Below are 20,852 nucleotides of genomic sequence, written 5' to 3' on the forward strand. Positions count from 1 at the left end.
ACAGAAAGTGTTGCTGGAGGTGTACGCCCCACCGGCTAGACAACCCCTGAAGACCTGAAACTTCCCTGCTTCTATGCATAGTTTTGGAGTCAAAGAAAGGCCCTCCTGTGAGCAATCCTCCAGAAATGCGGACACAGCTCACGGTCAGCTCAGAGATCCCAGCAGGTCAGAGAAGTACCCCTCCAGGTCGGGAGCCACGTGAAGGCAGGGGACAAGTGTAGGGGCCGCCCTGCCTCCTGCAGCCGCCATCCCTCAGCCAGGACCAGACCACCCCGCAGATAAAACGAGCCAGAAGCAGGCTGCCTGCGCGCTGTACCCCAGGCTGCACCAGGCTGGCCGCGACCGACTCTGGCCGCAGACTAACCCCCAAGGGAGTCCCCCAGAAACAACGTGGAAACCCGCAGACGCAGAACCGTCCTGCCGGCAGCTCCAGGGAGCCCACAGCCCGCACCCCACTGCCGCCGGCACTGACTCAAGTGACCAAAGAGGTCCCCCCACACGAAGCGCATCAAGTGACGAAGTCACATCCAGGGGGAGCCGCTCCGGTACCGCGCGGGGCCTGCACGCGGCGGCAGTGGACGCCGGGACCAGGAGAGCGCGCGGCGCCGACCGACCGGGGTGCGGGTACGACATTGGGGTGCAGAGGCCAGGGCAAAGGGCTGCGGGGTCCAGGGATCAAGGAGAGGGGGATGGAGCCGGGAGCGGGGACCTGGGGAAAGGGGATGCGGAGCCAGGTTCAGGGCACTGGCGGTGGGAACCAGGGTGACGGGAACCGGGGATGGGGTGAGGACGGCGGGGGATGCAGGCTGCGGGTCGCAGGGAAGTGTGGCGATCGCGGGCCCCGGGGCGCCGCGGGGCTGGGCCGCGCCCAAGGTCCCCTTCCCAGCCCCCTCCGGCCGCGCATCCCCGACCCTCGGCGCGGCCCCGGGCCCGGGGCGGGCTGGGCACACGACGGACACCCACCTGGGCCTTCTGCAGGGCGCTGAGTCGCAGCTCGTGCACGAAAGGGTTCCGCCCCGGGGGCGCCAGCCGCCGCGCGTCGCCGGCCCCCGCGCTGGAGGCGGGGGCGGCTCGGGGATCGCGTCCCCGCAGCCTCATGGCCGCGCCGCCCGCGGCGAGGGGAGCGGGGCGCCGGGCCGGGCGAGGAGCGGGTCGCGGAGCCGGGCGCTGAGCTGGGCGCGGGGCGCCGGGCGCGGGCAGAGGATGCGCGGCGTCTGGAGCGGGCCAGGCGCGCGGCCGCGCAGGCGCGGGAGGGGAGGCTGCATGACGTGGGCGGGGCGGGGCGGGCGGGGGGCGCCGGCGGGGTGGGCGGGGCGGACCGGGGAGGGGCGTGCTTGTTCGCCCCGCCCGCGCGGGCCCGGAGAGACCGCCCCAGCGCGCGCGGACGGGCAGGGGCTGCGCGCGCTGCTCCCGGGTGTGCCTGCCGGAGCCGCTGGGCGCGGGTCCCGAGGGGTGCCGAGGCCCTGGCGGAGAGCCTCTCGCGGTGGCCTGACCACAGGGACTCACGAGGCGGGCCTGGTCCCGGAGAAGGGGAGATCGAGTCCGCAGCGCGGCGCGGCCCGCCACGTTGCCCCCTTCCGCCGCTCAGGGCGCCGAGCCGGGGCGCGGCCTGTGGAGCGGAAGGAGTGCAGCGACGTGGAGATGGGGCGGGCACGCGCTACCCCGGGCTGTGGGTGCAGAGCCCCAGAGCAGTCCCCAAGGGAGGCAGCCCCAGCTGCCCAAATCCCGAGGGGCGCTGTTGAGCAGCGCCTGGCCAGGCGCACGTGTGAGAGGTTCCACTGGGTCCCCGTCCCAGACCCAGCTCCCTTGGCTTTTCTTCCTCCTCACCTGTCCTCCCCAGATGGGCTACGCTGCGCTGCCCCGTGGTCCTGCCAGCCCTGGCTGTGGGCTGCACCAGGAGCCCCTGAGGGCAGGCCTCATCCCAGATGCACGGGGTCCACTCAGACCACAGGGTCCAGGGACCCAGTGGTTTGAGAAGGGGGTGATGAATCTTTCTCATTCCCTGAGGACTCTAGTTCTTGGGATTACTCTTTTGGGTGAAGGGGGTACACAGGGGATCCCTAACTTGTGGCACAGTACTAACTAGGGCAAATGCAGAATAACTCCCTGTTCAAAGTCTATAAATTTCAGAAAGTCACCGCAAACCTTTAGTATCAAGAACAGCCACGTTTCCGCAGATCTCTCCTGTGGCCCGACAGGCACGTGACGGAGAGCAGGAGAAGGCAGTGGGTGGCGGGTGAGGAAGGACTCCCGAAACCTTGGGGAGGAGCCCCAGTTCTTCCCACATCGTTCTGGGGCTGCCTGGCTGACCTTCTCCAAAGCCCTGGGCTCCTGGGGCATCTGTGTTCTCCTGGGCAGCACGTCAGGGAGTGATCTGCCCTCTGATAACACAGCCAATACCCTCACGGATGCCGTGGTGAAGCCTTGCCATGCTGAGGACCCTTCTGTGTTTTGATGGAGAGAGAGAGACGTTGGGGCAAGGAGGGCCAAAAGGGAGGCCAGTGGTCCCCCCTGAAGTCGCCGGCATCCTGCGTGCATTGTTAATACAGAAGGGAAAGTGCAGGGCTGGGTCCAAACTTCTTCAAAGCCTCATGCTCGACCCGGGCGAGTGAACACTCCTCAGAACCTCGGTTGTCACATCTGTAAAAGGCAACTGGAGCAGTGCCTGCCGTCGCCACCATGCTGTGACCACACGAAAGCACCGGGGGTCATGATGGGCCTCGTTTGCTGGTGGACACAGGTGGGCTCCGTCTCCTCTGCCTCTAGGCCATTGGCCCTCTGCTGACCTCCTGGACGTTCGGTGCTCAGGTGCTCTGACGGCTGGGAGAGCTGGTGGGATGGTGCGGGGGGCTGGGCAGTGTGAGGGGAAAGGGGTGAGGGAGGCATGCTCCACTCATTGACAACGAGCAGAAGCCTGGTGGGCCCCGAGTGGCCGAGGAGGGCGGAAGACAGCCAGGAGAGCGGGGCTGGGGAGCCAGGGGTGATGCTCTGGAGTCGCCCCCGCCAGGAGGACCGACCAGGATAGAACTGGGATGGCCACTCAGTGGCAGTAGCCAGCGGTGGAGACCAGCCTGCACTGGGCCGTGGGGAAAGTTGGGTGACAGAGGAGTAGGAGGGAAGTGGAGGCCTGGGGAGGGGAGGGGTTCGGATCCAGGACTGTCTCTTTGGGGAAGGGCTGGGGGCAGGAGGCAAAAAGCCAGCCCTACAGGGGAGGTTGAAACCACCACTGTGGCCCCATCTCAGTCCTGAAGGATCCCGGATCAGGGGAAGGGACAGGACGGGCTGGGATGGGATGGGGAGCCCTGTCTGCTACAGCTGGAAAGGAGGACAGTTACCCGCTGGGGATGAGGGACCTCCGTGCGGGGGGTGGGGGGGAGGGGAGTCAGTTTTGCGGACTGAGAAGGCCGGGTAGGGGCTGGGGGAGGGTGCTGCGGGCTCGGAAGTGGGGCTGGGAAGCTTGTTGGCTTGCACTGGTCATTCACACCTAGGCTTCAATTTTCATAGTGTGATGGAATGTTCCGGAAGTCCCAGAGGGCTCTGGAAGCTTGGTTGGGAGAAGCTGATCTTGGGCAGGCAGTTATAAGCAGTTCCTTTTGCTAGAGGAGAAAGAAAGCTTTCAATCATTTTGGGCCTTAGTTTCTTGGTTTTGGAAAAAACCACCAGGTGGGTCCTTTAACCACTAAAGCCAGTCGCCTGGAATCCCCAGGAACTCTTGGACCCTGGACACTGGGACCCAGGAGCTGCTGGCTGTGCTCTGGGGACACAGCTGTGTCCCTGCAGCTCCCCGCTCTTGCTGTGCTTGGTTTGGTGAAGGTGGATGTAGAGAGAACCACTTCCTGCGCTCCAGATGCACGGAGCGCGGGAGGTACCTGCCTGTTCCTGGGTGATGAGGTAGTTTTGGTTTGTTTAGTTTTTGAATTCCAGAGTTATTTACAGGAGAGGAAGAGACATTCTTTCATTTTCTTCTAATATTTATTTTTAGTTCTGCCTTTCACGGTTGTTTCTAACCCATCTACAGATTTTTCTTCTTACACAGTGACCCAATATTTTCAACACCGTTGATCAATCTGTGTCTCCACTTGTGGACTCGCTTTGGGCATGAAGAGAAGTGTTTATACAGCTATTTCTGGATGCTCTATTTTATTCCATTGGTTTGTGCGTTCCTGGGCTGGTACCACACTGTTCTAACATCTGTACCTTTGGATTAATGTGCCTTAGTCGCCAGTAGGATAAATTCCGGTTGGGCCTTCAAGAATTGTCTTAATCAGACTTCCCTGGTGGCGCAGTGGTTAAGAATCCACCTGCCAATGCAGGGGACACGGGTTCGAGCCCCGGTCCGGGAAGATACCACATGCCGCGGAGCAACTAAGCCCGTGTGCCACAACTACTGAAGCCCGTGCACCTAGAGCCCGTGCTCCGCAACAAGAGAAGCCACCGCAATGAGAAGCCCGCGCACTGCAACGAAGAGTAGCCCCCGCTCACCGCAACTAGAGAAAGCCCGCACGCAGCAACGAAGACCCAATGCAGCCAAATTAATTAATTAATTAATTAATTTAAAAAGTGTTATAGTTTTAGCTTTAGCCTTGTAGGTCTAGATTCCATTGGAAATTACTGTTTGTGAAGCCCTGTGGTGAGGGTGGAGACAGAGGCTTATATTGTTTTCTCTCTGGATATCCAGCACCATCATTGACGAGAACATCCTTGCCCCGTTGACTTACCTTGGCAACTTTGTGACGTGAGTATGGGGTCCATTTCTGGACCCCGTGTAGTGTTTCATTTATCTGTACATCGACCCCTGTGCGAACATCACACTGCCTTGATTACTGAAGCTTTGTGTTAAACCTTGAAATTAGATAATGTAAGTCCTCCAACTTTGTTCCTCTTCCAGATCCTTTCACTTCCCATAGAAATTTTAGAATCAATTTGTTAATATCTCAAAAACATCTGCTGGGAGTTTTAATGAGATTGTGTGAAATCTACTGATTAATTTGGAAAATTCAACATCTTAGTAATATTGTTATCTATCCCTGAGCATGGTATATATCTCATTGATTTAGGTTTTCTTTAATTTTTCTCAGCAATGTTTCATGATTTTGCTTATCACTTACAGGTCTTACCTATGTTTTTCTAATTCTGCCCCTAATTGTTTTATGTTTTGATGCTGCTGTAAATGGGACCTTTTTTTTTTTTCTTCCTCTTGACTGTGCTGCTCAGCTTATGGGATCTTAGTTCCCGGATCAGGGATTGAACCTGTGCCCCAGCAGTGAAAGCGCAGAGTCCCAACCACTGGACAGCCAGGGAATTCCCAAATGGGACTGATGGGACGGTTTTTATTTATTTATTTATTTATGGCTGCGTTGGGTCTTCGTTGCTGCTTCGTTGGGCTTCTCATTGCAGTGGCTCCTCTTGTTGCAGAGCATGGGCTCTAGGCGCGCGGGCTTCAGTAATTGTGGCACGTGGGCTCAGTAGTTGTGGCTCGTGAGCTCTAGAGTGCAGGCTCAGTAGTTGTGGTTCTCTGGCTTAGTTGCTCCACGGCATGTGGGATCTTCCCGGACCAGGGCTCGAAGCCGTGTCCCCTGCATTGGCAGGCGGATTCTTAACCGCTGCGCCACCAGGGAAGCCCCGGGACTGATTTTTAATTTCAGTCTCTAGAAGCTTGTTGCTAATATAGAGAAGTACAACTGAATTTTGTGTGTTTACTTTGTATGCTTCAACCTTGCTAAATTCATTTCTTCGTTCTGATAGCATGTTTGTAGATTTCTTAGGCTTTTCCCTATTCATGGTCATGCTACCTGTGAATAAAGGTAGTTTTGCTTTTTCCTCCTTAACATGTGTGTCTTCTATTGTTCTGATTTTCTCTCATTTCACTGGTTAGGACGTCAGTACACGATGCTGAGCAGAGGTGGTGCCTTGTTAACAATCTTAGGGGAAGGGATACTGCATCGACCTTAGCTGTGGGTTTTCATAGCCACCTTGAATAAAGCTGAGGAAGTGCCTTTCTATTCCCAGTTTGCTGAGAGTTTTTGCCGTTTGGTCAAAGATCTATCATATAGTTTTGCTCCTTACCCTGTTAATATGTTGAATTAAATGGGTTGATATTCCAATTTTAAACCAACCTTGTATTTCTGGATAAACCCCCACGTGTTCATATTTATATTTATTTTGAGTTCTGTCTTTCATGGTTATTTTTAATCTATCATTTCTTAAGTGAATCCTGCGTTTAGTGTTATATCTAAAAATATTCTTGCTTAAGCCAGGGTCATGAATACTTTCTCCTGTTTTCTTCAAGAAGTTTTATAATTTCATATTTTACATTTAGGTATATAGTTCATTGTGAACACATTTTTTATTTGATGTGAGATATATATATATATATATATATATATATATATATATATATGGCTTTTTAATATTTTGCCCGTGGCATACATGGTTCCAGACCATTTATTGTAAAGACCATCCTTTTACCACGGAATTGCCTTTGTACCTTTGTCAGGAGTTAACTGACCACATGTATGTGCTTCTATTTCTGGACTGTCTATGCTGCGCGTTGATCTATTTATCCACTTTGATGCCAATTCTACACCGTGTTGATTACTAGAGCCTTATAATGTGTCTTGACATCAGTCAGCATTGGTCCTCAAACTTAGTTTTTCTTTTTGCGAGTTGTTCCAGCTATTCTAGGTCCTTTCCATTTCCATGTGAATCTTAGAACCAGTTTGTGAATTTACACAGGAAATTCCTTCTGCCATTTTCATTACGATTATGTTGCTTTTGTACATCAGTTTTGGGAGAAATAGCATCTTAACAATATTGAGTCTTTTGATCCATGAACATGGTTTATCTCTCAACTTATTTAGGTTTGCTTTAATTTCTCTCAGCAACGTTTTGTAGTTTTCAGTGTATGATCTTGTATATCTTTTGTCAGATTTATCGGTAAGTATTTAAATTTTTGGTGCTACTGTACACAATACTTTAAAAATGCCCCTTTTTATTTTTTTCTTTAATTGAAGTATAGTTGATTTACAATATTGTGTTAGTTTCAGGTGTACAGCAAAGTGATTCACTTATGTGTGTACATATAATATATATTTTCAGATTCTTTCCCATTAGATCAATAGATTATTACAAGATATTGAATATAGTTCCCTGTGCTATACAGTAAATTCTTGTTGAAAAATGTCCATTTTTGATTGTTCACTGCTAGTATATAAGAATACAATTTATTTCTAATACAGATTTCATGTCATGAACTAACTAGATTCACTTGCAAGTTCTAGTATCTGTATTTTCTCGATAGAAAGTCACGTTCTCTGCAAATAAAGACAGTTTTACTCCTTCCCTTTCTAATTTGGATGTCTTTTGTTTCTTACTGGTTGGAGTCTTGAGTATACTTTTTTATTTTTTTTGCGGTACGTGGGTCTCTCACTGTTGTGGCCTCTCCCGTTGCCGAGCACAGGCTCCGGACGCGCAGGCCCAGTGGCCATGGCTCACGGGCCCAGCCGCTCCACGGCATGTGGGATCTTCCCAGACCGGGGCATGAACCCGCGTCCCCTGCATCGGCAGGCGGACTCTCAACCACTGCGCCACCAGGGAAGCCCTTGAGTATACTTTCGAATAGAAGCGGTGACGTGGACATCCCTGTCTTCTCCCACCTAGGCTCGATGTACTGTCCTTTGTTTACATTGTGGATTCTATCTGCAAACATTTTAAAAGAAAATTGGCATCTGTATTCACGCAGGATGCTGCTTCCTTTCCTATAACATCCGTGTCTGGATTTGCAACCAGAGTGATGTTAGCCTTAGAAGCAGTTGTTCAGTTCTCTTGAAATTTCTGGAGGAGTGTGTGTGGAGCTGGCTCTATCTCTTCTTTAGATATTTGGTAGAATTTCCCATGAAGCCATCTGGGTGTGCAGTTTTCTTTCTGGGAGTGCTTTTAACTGAAATGCAGTCTCTTTAATAGCTATAGGGCAGTGTCTGTCTGTGGGTCTCCAGCCGCCCTCTTCTTTCTATTAGGAGGACACCGGTCATTGGGTGGAAGGCCTGCTCTAAGTCCAGCAGGGTCTCACCTGGAGGTCTTACTTCAATCACATCTGCAAAGACACTGTTTCCAAATAAGGTCACGCTCTTTCCACAGGTACCAGGGGTCGGGACTTAAGCACATCTTTTTTGGGGAGCATGATCCAGCCTATTATGGCCAGCTAATCTTGGGCAGTCTTGGCAAAATCCGTGAATAGATCTAAAGATAAAATACAGCCTCTGTCCCCTCCACCACCCCACAGAGGCCAGGGCTCAGGGCTCCCTCTTCCCGTGGGCTGGGGGCTATCACCTCGGTGGAAGCAGCTCAGCCAGAACGCCGCGTCCAGAAGCAACCTGGTGGCGTCTGCAAAGGATGGCTCAGGACATCACGAGCTGCACCGGCCCTGGAGCAAGTTCTTCCGTGGGCCTCGTGGCCCCACTTGCACCGGGGCCTCGTCTCACTGCGCGCCCGCCGCTCTCCTTGTTGCGTTACCTTGCTGGTCCCTTGGGAGAGTTTCCCGTACGCACTTGGCCACAAAATACCCACAAAATACCCCAGCGCCCAGTGCGCTGAGGATTCTTCTGCTCCAGGCACCCGCTGCCCGTGCAGTCCTCGGAGGGTTCCAGGTGGGGAGGGTCCCCGTGCCGCCCGTGAGCCATGGGGACGGGGCTGCAGGGCCTGAATCCTTCCCCCGGGGCCCTCCACAGGGCAGGGGACGGGTGTCGACGTGGGCAGAAGGGGACCGTGTGTGTGAGCGCGTTTCTAAGGCCGTGAAGTATCCCCCGTCGTGCTTTCTTATTCAACCCAACACTGATGCAATTTGGAGGGAAAAAAAAGAAAGAAAATATTACCTATCTGGGGACTTCAACCTATCAAAATATAATGTTAATGGACGTCAGCCAGCTGAGCGTTATTACGCAGCGTTTGTCTAGTACACAGTGAAGAGCGCCATCTTCTCTGTACTCAATTTAGATTCAAGGTGCACAGTCCAGCATGGAAGCACAAAGACAATATTGCTTTTGCACGCTCAGGAGTTTACGTTACGTGGTCCCTTAAAGAAAGCCTGGCTGTGTCGGTGTCCTCTGGATGGAGCTCACGCCTGCGTCTCCGCGAGCATGGGCTGAGCCACCAGCACACACAGGGGAGGTCTGGCCTCTTGTTGGAGGATTTCAGAGCCCTTCCCCCTCCTCAGACCTGGCAGAGGCGAGGATGTGCCCGCGCAAGTCTCGTTGCCGGCGTCCAGCTCCACCCGTGGCCGTGGCTGGAGCCGGGCTGCCCGGGTGCTGGTGGCCTGGGCAGTGTCACTGTCTTGCTTGTGTTGGTTTGGTGCCCTCAGCACGGGCTGCTCTCTGGCACCGGGGAGGGCCCAGAACCCTCTGGAGGTGGCAGGACAGCAGAGGGGCCCGAGGTGTCCGTCCTCTCTGAGGGCTGGCGCAGCCACACCCCCGGCCGCCCGGACCCGCTGCCACCCCGGGCTCCCCACCCTCCCACGGCCGGTCCTGGGGCCCACACTGCTGGGCCCTGGTCCGTCGGCATCTGGACGCTCCTGGGCATCTCACTGCCGGCCACGCCCCTCGTCCACCTTACTGCCGGGGCTCCCAGACGCCCCTGGAGTCTCTGTCCACTCTCCCCTGGCTGGCGGCTCCCCTGACCTCGTCCACCCCCGTCAGCACCTTCCCCAGTCTCCCCCTTCTCTCCCGACCGCTTTTTCCCTCCCTCCCCTCCCCCTTCCCCTCACACTCGGGCCAAGTAGGACCATTTTATAGATAGGAAAATGGAGATGCAGAGACTGAGGTCAAGATCTAAGCCAGGACCAGCGAAGGCCGCGGCTGTGTTTCCAGGCGTCGTTCCTTCAGCTCACGTGTCAGGATGGACTTGCCCTGTGGTCATCCATTTCTGCAGGTGGCCTTCCAGAGAGAGGCCCTATTTTTATAACACTTGAATTCCAGACAAAACCATTTTCCTCAAAGTTACGGACATTGGACATCAAGTAAGGATCCAGATACTTGACATTTTTCTATATTTTATGTGTAATTTTTTTTTTGCGTTACGCGGGCCTCTCACTGTTGTGGCCTCTCCCGTTGCGGAGCACAGGCTCCGGACGCGCAGGCTCAGCGGCCATGGCTCACGGGCCCAGCCGCTCCGCGGCATGTGGGATCCTCCCGGACTGGGGCACGAACCCGTGTCCCCTGCATTGGCAGGCGGACCCCCAACCACTGCGCCACCAGGGAAGCCCCCTTATGTGTAATTTTTGACTGTCATTTAATATTCAGGTAAGCACTTACAACTCATGTGGGGTAACGCTGGTGATCTGAAGCCACTTACACAGAGATGCAGCTGTAAGGGGCCGCAGGGGTTTAAAGTCTCGTCATCCCACGGCCCCTCTCTTAGCGGTGTCCCCTTAGCAGCGTTCCATTTTCTGTGGCATTAAGAAGACGATCCTTGGAGTGGAACATGAGCTAAGATGATGCTCTTCCGTGGGGCTCTGTGCAAACTAAACAGATTTTGGAACTCAGAGGCACAGCTTCTTCACACATTGGGTTTGCAGAACAAATGTTTGCATGTAATTTTGCTTCCCGAAATGTCAAAAGAAAGCACAAATATGAAAATATATTCTCAAAGGAGTGATCTTTTATGAAAAAAATTGCTTACAGTAATTGTTTCCAGTTGGCATTGAGAAATACTGTGTCGAATTAGTTTTACAAAGTTGCAAACGGAGACCTCACTTTTCGGAAGAAGGGCATATTCCTGAAGGAGGGCGTTCACGGTGAGGAGGGGGGTAGGGGTCAGGCCACACCCATCCGCACCTCCTTCGTGATGGAATACGCACGTTTCACAGGGAAGCACGGCCACCCAGGATAAAGACTGCGTTTCCTAACCTACCTGCCAGTTAGTTGTGGTCATATGACTACGTTCCAGCAGCAGATGGGGCAAAAGCACAAGATTTGTGGAACTTCTGGGAAGTGCCCTTAAGCAAGGGTGCCTTTCTGCTGGCTGGAAGGGGAATGTAATGGCTGGAGCTGCAGCATCCATCTTGAGCCATGAAACAACTTTGGGAGTGGAAGGCATCCTAGCAGACCAATCGGAGAGAAGGAACCCAAGTCCCGGACCATGTGGAGGATGCTCCCAGCCCTGGGTAGCTACCGCTGGCCTTCGTGGTTGTGAGAAGTACGCTTCTATCTTTAAGTGGTTATTGTTTCGGATTTTTCTGTTGCTTGCAAGCAAACTTAATCCTAACGAATCTATAGGCCACTAGGGATGCTTGGACTGAAAAAGCCCAAGCAAAACCAAAACAAACAAAACAAAACAAACAAAAATCCCCACAAAACCTAAGCAAAGCCCAGGGAGGTATGTTTTTGATCTTTTGTATCGACAAAGTAGACTTAGGTATTGATCTTTGTGCACTGAAATAGACTTAGGAGGCCCCTTGAAACCCCTCTGAATACGCCTATCTCCCGCTTCCTCTTCAATCCACTTGTTGGTTCTCATCCCAATTTCTACAGGACATTTTGGCCTGGCCCCTCTCCACCCCTTCCCACACCACTTCACTCCCCAAAGCCCACCCTGCTCTCCCATCAGGAGGGCCTCCTGCCCTGGGTGGTCTGACATCTCCCGAACCTTTTTATTCGCCTCAAAGCCCTAGAACGTCGTAGGGATTCAGGAGATGTTTCTCAAAGATGCCACCTTCGCTCTAGGCTCCTGAGACATTTTGGTTGTATCACATTATTGTTTGAAAAAGAGAGGGAGAGAGAGAGAGAGAGAGAGAGAGAGAGAGAGAGAAAATAGACTCATTTAGAGAAGCAAAAAGTTTCTTCTAGATGGGTGTAGTGGCTTAAATCTTCATATTCATGATTGACTAACCCTTAGTACATCCCAAGCTCTGGCCGGGAGGTTGGGGCAAGGATGTGGGTTTGCCCCGAGCTGGGGGATAACACCTGCCCAGGTGGGCCCAGCAGGTGCCTGGGGGAAAAGAGGGGCTGGAAAGGCCCAGAAGCTTGAGGAAGGGAGCAGTAACTCCTACTGGAAGGTCACGGAGGTCTCCAAGGAGGAGAGGGCATTTGGGAAAGTCTGGAAAGAGGTCCAGGAGGAAAGTAGTGAGTGAGGAGCTGAGAACCTCATCCACTCCAGGCCCCAGGTGTCTGCAGCACGTGGGGCCAGGAGTGGGGGGGCGTGGCCTGCCCCTCCCTCCCTGTAGTCCTCTCTTGGGGACATGCGGGCTGGGCACCAGATCTCCGGCGAGACCTCTTACATAGACGGGTGGTGTGACATCCCTCCCTCACACCTGGAAGTGAGCAAGTATGGCAGGTGTGGGTGGGTTGGGCCGTGGAGGCATGGGCACCCCGGGCTGTGCTGCTCACAGCCTGTGCCTGCAAGCACACCTGCACCTGTTCACACACCTGCACACCTGTCCTCTTCACGTCCTCCCAGTGCACTGGCGCCCCGGCTGCGGCAGCCCTGGGGCTCACTTTGTACAAGTGGTTCTTGCTTCAGCAAACAGGGGCGTCGTCCTGAGCAGGGGCACGTGGTCTCCGAGAACAGAGGCTGCAGGGAATCACCTGATCCGGCTCCTTGACCTCGGGGTGTCGGTCATACCAGGAGCCCTGTGCCTAGTTTCAGCACTTAAATTGATAAGGCCGGGAACTTGTATTGGAGCGTAGGGCTTTCATAAGCCACTTGATTTAGAGACTCAATAAGGAGGGTGTATCTCTTAAGACAAGGGGTGGAAAGGAGCTCCTGGGTTTGAGGAAGGGCTTCTGAGTCAGGACTCTGCGCTCAGAACTGGGCGTGCAGCCCTTGGTTCCCGGAAAGCATGTTTAGTCCGAGTTGAACAGCATATATTTCACGTCGTCGTGTGTTTTTAGAATGACGCCCATTTTTCTGGCCTCGCCACGCGGCATGTGGGATCTTAGTTCCCTGACCAGGGATGGAACCTGCGCCCCCAGCAGTGGAAGCACAGAGCCCTAACCACGGGGCCAGCAGGGAATTCCCAAATGACCCCCCAGTTAGAACAGGCATTGAAAACCCAAAATGAATCCGATTCTTCTGCAGTTGTATCCTTCAAGCTGTAAAGGAAATACTTTCATACCGCCCAGCTGTGCCGATCCCCGTGCTAGGGCAAACTTGTCTGATAGGAGCGGGCTTGTTTTCTGACCATGGTCTCAGCAATTCTCCTTTCATCCGGGCTCAGAATTAAAGGGTTATCCTGGAAACCCTCTTGTAACCAATGGTGATCTCACCGTTGGGACAAGTTGACCCAAGTCCCAAGTCTTTTTTAGTCATGGGAGTTACATTCTGGACACAGCAATACAGCAGAGTAGGGTCAGGAGCGTGGGTTCTGCCGTGACCTTGGGAGGGACCACCTCTGTCTGCCTCATTTTCCTCCCTCATCTGCAAAATAAGGATGGAGCTGAACCTGTCTGCAGGGTTTTTGTGAAGCCCCGAGTGAGCGCATGTGAGGTGCCTGGAAGGGCGTGGAAGGGCGCCTGGCGTGGCCTGTGCTCTGAAGCCCCCACGGTCTTCATCAGTGCTCGTCCGCCAGTCAGTGCTCTTTTCACAGAGAAGCGGGAATTTGGGGTGGACAGGAGCACATCCCTGAGTTCTTGGTAGAGTTTGTTTTGGTGCGGTTGGGAAAACACAAGGCGTCAACTGCTTCATGAAGGTTAGGGAATCAGTTCTAGTTCTCTGAGAGTTGGGTCCTGGACGGCAAACGGGGTTTTGTGGAGAGTTGGATGTGATTTTTTTGTTTGTTTGTTTTTGTTTCCTTGCGGTACGCAGGCCTCTCACTGTTGTGGCCTCTCCCGTTGCGGAGCACAGGCTCCGGACGCGCAGGCTCAGCGGCCATGGCTCACGGGCCCAGCCGCTCCGCGGCACGCGGGATCCTCCCAGACCGGGGCACGAACCCGCGTCCCCTGCATCGGCAGGCGGACTCTCAACCACTGCACCACCAGGGAAGCCCAGTTGGATGTGATTTTTGCTACTGACTAGATTACTGGGGAAAAGCAGTGCCAACTTCGTGTGTTTAGCAGAGAGCCCCAATTCTTACAGGAGAGGTGGTGTGTTTCGACGTGGGCATCTCCCCACCTTCTCTTTGAGCAGAGGACTTCCTCCACATTCACATGCAGCTTCGTGGGTCCTACTCTGACCATGTGCCCGGTATTCTTCATTTTCACAGTTTGGGTTTGTTCCTGTGTAACACACACGCATTTCTCTGGACATACATCCCCAGCACGTGTGCACGGTGACATGACTTAGACACATGAACATGCTCTCTGACCAAGGGCACCGGAACAAAGGCTGCCCCCCAGGGGCTGCCCGAGAGTTGGGGCTCGGGGTGGCCCTTTGCCGTGAGGGGAACCTTGGACAAGTTAAGGGGGTCAGTGGGACGGCGTGTCTCAAGGGTCCCTGCAAACAGCGTCTTCATGTCCAACCTTAGCAAAGGTGGGCTCGCAGGACGTTCTTAGTGAACGATCGCTGTCAGCGCCGGCATGAAACGCGTGAGCCGCTTCCGCACCTAAACCTGCAGTCCTGCTGCTCCTCGCTCACCGTGCCAACCGCACGGACCTCCTCTTCCGCGAGGTGGAACATCGTGGCCCGCGTTGGCTCAGGTGCCGCTCAGTGTTCGTGACCGTGGGCCTCTGTCCACACCACAGCCTCTCAGGAACAAATTGCGCCAATGCGCTGTCGTCTTTTTATGTTTTTCAAATTATTATTATTACTTTCAATTGCAGGCTGTTTCCTGTCTCTAAATGTGATGTGCGCTTTTATTTTAAACCGTTAGCTCACAAGTTTGACTCTCACAGGCATGCTGTGCTTCTGTGAGAAGCTGAAGTCGACAGGGGCTGAAGGCGGCCGCCTCTAAGCCTGGATTCTAATTCCCCCCCTTTCTCACTGGAGTCCATGGGACTGGCTGCGTCCAGATCTTGTTGCCTCTTTGATGGTTGTCAGGAGGGTTACGGAGGTAATCACTAAGTAAATGGTCCAGCCTCGTGCCTGTCCTGTCCCCGGGGGAGTGAGCTGGGGGAGGGGCTGGGGGGCGAGGGTAGGTGGGGTCTGGAGCCCCCAATACGACCGGAGGGACCCACCTCCCGCATATGAAACCACCCGAGACAAACGGACATTGAATCACACGTGGGCGGGCAGTCAGGTCTTCTGTCTTCCCTTTTTAAAAAGGAATCCGGGCAAAGGCTGCGTACAGCAGCACAGGATGTTTGAGGTGAACTCGTGCAGCGCTCACAATGCGGCTTATTGTTCCAACCCATCATTATGATTCATGAAGTGACTTCAACCAAACGGTTTAGGGCCACTTCCTCGTTCCTGGCGTCCAGTGCCTCTTCAGAGGTGGGGGAGGGCATCGCAGCTGCACAGCACAACCTGGGGTAAAGGACGTACGTCCCACGTGGCTAAGCGATCATGAAGAATTCCTGTAGGATCCCGACAGGTGTGATGGTGACAAGACCCACCTATGAAGCAAACACGGGTAAAAACACAGGGACCCCGTGCAGCCCTTGCGTCTGCTACCCCAGGCATGTCTGCAGCCACGGTCGTACTTCACAGGCGTGAAGTGTGAAAAGGCAGCTCCTTGCAGGTCCCACACTGGGCGATGGGATGGGTCTCCCCACACCCAAAAAGGGTGCCCAGGGACTTCCCTGGCGGTCCAGTGGTTAAGACTCCAGGCTTCCACTTGGAAGTCAGTTCCAAGACTTCCACTGCAGGGGGAGCGAGTTTGATCCCTGGTTGGGGAACTAGATCCCGCATGCCGTGTGGCCAAAAAAAAAAAAAAAAAAAAATTCCTTGAACTGAATAAAAGTGAAAATACAACATATCAACTTAAAAAACCAAAACAAAACAAGCAAACAAAAAGAATGCCCAGTGAATTTGAATTCCAGTGAATTCCCAGGTGTCTGGGCCTGCTGTCTAAGCAATTAAGTTTTCAGGGTTAGGGCTTGGAGAGCAGAGGACAGACCCGCCCCCAGGGCTTCGGAGGTGGAGTCCCTTGTCAGGTGACGCCTGTGCTGGGATCCCTGGGGACACAGGTACGTTACACAGCCACTCCTCTAGTTTATCCAAAGTCCAAATGTAAAGACACACTGTGAGAATGTGAACCAGTCAAACATTTTTCAGGGGCTTCCCTGGTGGCGCAGTGGTTGAGGGTCCGCCTGCCGATGCAGGGGACGCAGGTTCGTGCCCCGGTCCGGGAAGATCCCATATGCCGCGGAGCGGCTGGGCCCGTGAGCCATGGCCCCTGAGCCTGCGCGTCCGGAGCCTGTGCTCTGCAACACGAGAGGCCACAACAGTGAGAGGCCTGCGTAATGCAAAAAAAATAAATAAATAAAACATTTTTCAAAAGGTCCTTTTTCCAGAAATGATTTCTTTCCTTGGAAGCGTATTCTACCTTGAGATATAAAGCTCTCAGTAACATCTGCAGGCAGGACAGACTTGCAGATTTACCCTCGTAACATCCTTGCCATTTCCCTCTTCTTTTTTTGTCAATCCCCCAAGCTGTATGTAACAAGGTTCTTAGGCTCCAACTTAAATCTTTCTATCTTAATCCTTAAAGAAAATTTTTTCTTTAGCCCAGTAGTAAAGAAAGTTTCTAGTAATAGGAGATTCAGTAGAAAATAAAATCTGTGGACATGTTACCATTTGCTGTTGCAAGCTCTTCCTTGGTTGACTGTGGACCACCGCACGGCGTCTTTGGGACCCACACGTTTCCGTTCGAATCTCGGTTGTCTGGGTAACCAACCGTGGTGTTTGTCACCGTGGGGGACACTAAGGTTTACTTTGGCAGTGGTTTCTTTCAGATCCTCAAAGCCAATTTCTTTTCTCTCCTCCAGGCGTGGAAGGGATGCCCAGATGTCTGGCGCGGCTCCAGGACACAGATGGAGCGAGGCAGAGTGGACGGCGGTGTCCGTAGAGGAGACGCAGCCCTGGAGAGGAAGAAGGAGGGGGAGACTGAGGGGCAGTGGGGTCACCCCCCAGCACTGGACCAGGTGGGCACTCCCTTGGGGGCTGGGTTTGAGGGGATCGAGGTGAGAGGAAGGAAGTGACAGCACTCGTGGGGGCCCCGAGGTCCCCCACGAGCAGAGGGGAGTGAGCCACAGAGCACGGTGAGGGGACAGCAAGGGGGCCCAGGTGACAACTAAGACAATTGCAGCGCCGGAGCCCGGTGCCTCTGCTCTAACCGTGCACGCAGTGAGAAAGTGCCCAAGTCAGAGAAGCAAACCCTCTTCCTTCCTCTTTCTGCCAGGAAGCCGCGGGGCCTGGCCCCTGCCAGGTGCCCACCCCACTACCACAGCATCCCCGGGAGGTGCTTCTCCCCATTGGCCAGGGAGTGATGCCCGTGTCCTCACCCACAACCCCCCGGCCCAGTCACCCTCAGGGCCCCTCTTTCCTGACCCTTCCAGAGCGTTCTCTGGGATGTGGGGCAAGGCCTAGGGGGTGCCCCTCCCCTGGGCGAGGTCCTGGCTTCCACATGACCTCCCCACCCCCCAGGCCCCATGGCCCACGTGGACCTCTGTGACCCTCGAGGTGGAAGAGTGAAGCAGGGTACCCCTGGGGCACCCAGGACCTGGCCGAGCCCGGAGGCTGAGGCGGGGTGAGAAGTTGGCACAGCTGAGGTCAAAGTGTTGCAGGTAAGAGAGTGAGGTGTGGGAAGATGGTCACCTCCCGGGTCCCATCCGAGTCCCGGGCACGGCTGCCGAGTGCGGATCTTGGCTTCGCACAGGAAGGAATTCAAGAGCGAGCCGTGGTAGAGGAAGAAGGTTTATTCAGGGAGAAACACACTCCATAGACGGAAGTGAGAGAAGCAAGAAACCGAGAGAGCCAGGGTGCGGGGTTGTCGGCCTTTATGGGGCTGGGTAATGTCACAGGCTGGTGAGTAGGAGGGCTGGAGGGCTGGGAAGTGTCTGGGAGTTGGGCGTCGCCCGCTTTGGGCCTTCCGTGGTCACCCTCAGAACTCTCCTGGCTCCTGTGGGTGAGTCACGTAGCTGATGTGTTACAATGAGCGGATACTGGGCTCGGGGTCTAGCGGAGCTCTGCTTGTCAGCCGTCTGGTTGTTCCAACCAGCTTCTGTCGTGTCCTCGGGCTATGTCGTGCTTTTAAAGGCTGTGCCCTGCCCCCTTCCTGCCTCAGAAGGGCAGCCCTTCCGCAGGGCAAAGCGGAAGGAAACTTCCCTAAGCTGTCAGTAAGCGTGGCCTGGCTGGGCTGGGCTCGGCACTCCCTGTGTCCAAGGTGTGGACCAGCTGGGGAGCGGAGAGGGCGCGGCCCCGGGGAGGGCACTCCTCCCGCATCTGACCTTGTCCTGCAGCTTTAGAATGTTTGTGCTGTGTGGCCTCGTCTGTTCTCACTGCACACAGGTGTTCAGTGCCGTCCTGATCTATTACTGTAATTGTACACCTTTCTCCTTAAAGAAAGCACCTGCAGTTGTGTAAGCTCCAGACCCCGTGAGACACGGAACAGCCGCCTTCCTCCCCAGTCCTGAGTGCCGTCATGTGAAGGGCACCCCAGTGGCCTGCCTTGCTCTGGGGACGGCTCCCCGATGGCTCTGTTACCAAGGTCCGGTGGAACTCGCCGCTCAGGAGAAGGCGAGTGAAAATCGGCGACGCCTTGGGCGGCTGGAGTGACACAGTCAGGACCAGCCTGGCTGCGGACTAGGGGGCTGACCCGGCCGGGGCCTCTTGTCCGCACCCCGAGCTGGTCCTGAGCCATCCCCCGACCCTGTGCCTCTGTTCAGGGCGCGTCCCGAGCCGGCGGCCTCACTGCAGGCCGACCCTCCCTCTACCCACCGGACATGTGGCCGAGGCCTGTGCCGAGGAGCCCGTGCCGTCGGCAAACCCGGGGGAGCCGTGGCCGCGCCGTGGCCCTGCCGGCTGCACATGAAGAAGGTGCCGGGGGCATCCCGGGTCCCCCCGCCCCACACCTCCTGGCACCCCAGGGCTGGGCTGTTCTCGGAGCCGCCCCTCCTGCTGCCCGACCCCGGGCCAGGACGCCGACCACACCGTGAAAGCTGCTCTCTGAACAGAACAGAACAGAGCAGCCGCCTGCCTCCCTCCAGGATGAGCCCTTTAGGGCTGGGGCCCCTCTCACCAGCTCATCTGGCTCTCATCTCTGCTCCAGAAGATCTGGAACCTGCACGGAAGGAGCGTCATCTGCCCACAGACAGCCCTCATCAGCGGCGTCCGGGAGCCGGTTTGTGCCACCAGGTGCTCTCAGCAGCTCTTCTCTGGGGGCAGCTCCTTGAGATGCAGCGGCGTCCGGTCCGCAAGCGGGCCGCCCTGCGTGGCCGGGGTGATGGCCCCACGCGTCACCTCACAGGTCAGAGGGGACAAATCTCGGCCCTCGGGCAAAAGCCGGGGAGTCCCCGCTTCTCACCGCTGACGCGTCCCCGAGGGCCGGCCGCCGAGGACAGGGGGAGGCCTGTTAACTCCTTCACTGGCTGTCCCAGCGTCTTGCCGGCCCTCCTGACAGCCTCCATAACGTCTGTTGAATAAACGGTTTAGAAAACAAATGAGTCCGGGGTGAAGAAAGAGCCTGTGGTGGTAGCATAGCGTTGAGAATGCACCGAATGCCACTGAAACATACACTTGAAGATGGTTAAAATGGTGAATATTATTTTATGTTTATTTTACCACATTAAAAAAATAACCCACAAGTGAATGAGTGGCTAATTGTGCAAAGTGTAACCTTAAAGTTAAAAAAATTGGAGATTATTGGGCTTCCCTGGTGGCGCAGTGGTTGAGAGTCCGCCTGCCGATGCAGAGGACACGGGTTCGTGCCCCGGTCCGGGAGGATCCCACGTGCTGCAGAGCGGCTGGGCCCGTGAGCCATGGCCGCTGAGCCTGCGCGTCCGGAGCCTATGCTCCGCAACGGGAGAGGCCACAGCAGTGAGAGGCCCGCGTACCAAAAAAAAAAAACAAAACAAACAAACAACAAAAAATGGAGATTATCTTTATGACTTTGGGATAGGGAAGGATTTCCTAACGAGTCCACAAAAATCACAAGCCAAAGAGACACCAGCACGTTTCCTAACATTGTAAGAGTCTCACTGTAAACCAGCTGAAGATAAAAGCCACAACTCAGCCAGAAAATAGTTACAATGAGCATCACGGGAAAAGGACCAGCATCGTTTGATGAAGTAAAGAAATTCTACACGGCTCTAAGAAAGCAAAATGACCCCAAATGGGGAACGCTTATGCACAGGCAGTGCCCAAGAGAGGAAGCCCGCGGGGCGGGAAGAGACGAGAAGGCGCTTGAGCCTGCAGACCCCCGGGAGACGCACACGAGGAGATGCGGCATGAGAGGGGCTGGCAAGGTGGTGCTGGGGACCGGCCAGGACCTGGGGCGCGAGGCGAGCGCGGCCGCCTGGGAACCAGTGCGCAAACACCCAGTCGGTGAAGAAGCACACGCCCTGTGGCCCAGGAACGACGGCCCTCGGGACACATCCCAGAGAAGCCCCACAGCTGAGAAGACGCTTTCTTGTGGAATTGTGAGAACTGGAGTGTCCAGCCAGGGGCAGGTGGTAAGAGGAGTCCACAGAGTCCCGTGTGGAGCCCTGAGCTGTCGACTAGTAGCCGAGAAGGAGGTGCAGCCCCGGCTGCTGGCGGTGGGAACAAGGCAGAGCCGGAGAACCACAGGGAATGGGGATTGTTTTTCGTGTTTAGAAGCACAGAAACAGTCACAACCTAAGACCAAAGAAGAGAGGCACAGAGTTCCAGGGGGCGTCCTAAGGCTGCACTTCGGGTGGGGACTCGGACTCCTTCTAAGAAATGAACAGATTTTGACAAGCAGATGCAGGGGGTGGTGAGACATCTCCTGAAAGTTGAAGCAACGGTAA

The 20,852-nt window shown here is 54.9% G+C and overlaps 1 protein-coding gene and 1 long non-coding RNA gene across 3 annotated transcripts in view; one reads left to right on the top strand and one right to left on the bottom strand.

Annotated features, from left to right (window-relative positions):
• Positions 1-1,178, bottom strand: part of LPCAT1 (lysophosphatidylcholine acyltransferase 1) — a 39,939-nt gene extending 38,761 nt beyond the window's left edge. The window contains exon 1 of one of the 2 annotated variants that reach the window (XM_067730327.1): positions 964-1,178. In XM_067730327.1, coding sequence (XP_067586428.1) covers positions 964-1,098 — 135 coding nt within the window. In that variant the 5' untranslated portion in view covers positions 1,099-1,178. The remainder of the gene's footprint in view (positions 1-963) is intronic. The other variant, XM_067730326.1, reaches the window with a different exon arrangement.
• On the top strand, positions 539-19,862 carry LOC137221105 (uncharacterized). The gene is made up of 4 exons (XR_010941868.1): positions 539-624; positions 16,854-17,009; positions 17,512-17,651; positions 18,430-19,862. It is a non-coding gene; the product is annotated as an uncharacterized lncRNA (long non-coding RNA).
• The last annotated feature ends 990 nt before the right edge of the window (positions 19,863-20,852 follow it).

This window comes from Pseudorca crassidens, chromosome 3, assembly GCF_039906515.1.
Source record: "Pseudorca crassidens isolate mPseCra1 chromosome 3, mPseCra1.hap1, whole genome shotgun sequence".
In the NCBI taxonomy this organism is placed as follows: Eukaryota; Metazoa; Chordata; class Mammalia; order Artiodactyla; family Delphinidae; genus Pseudorca; species Pseudorca crassidens.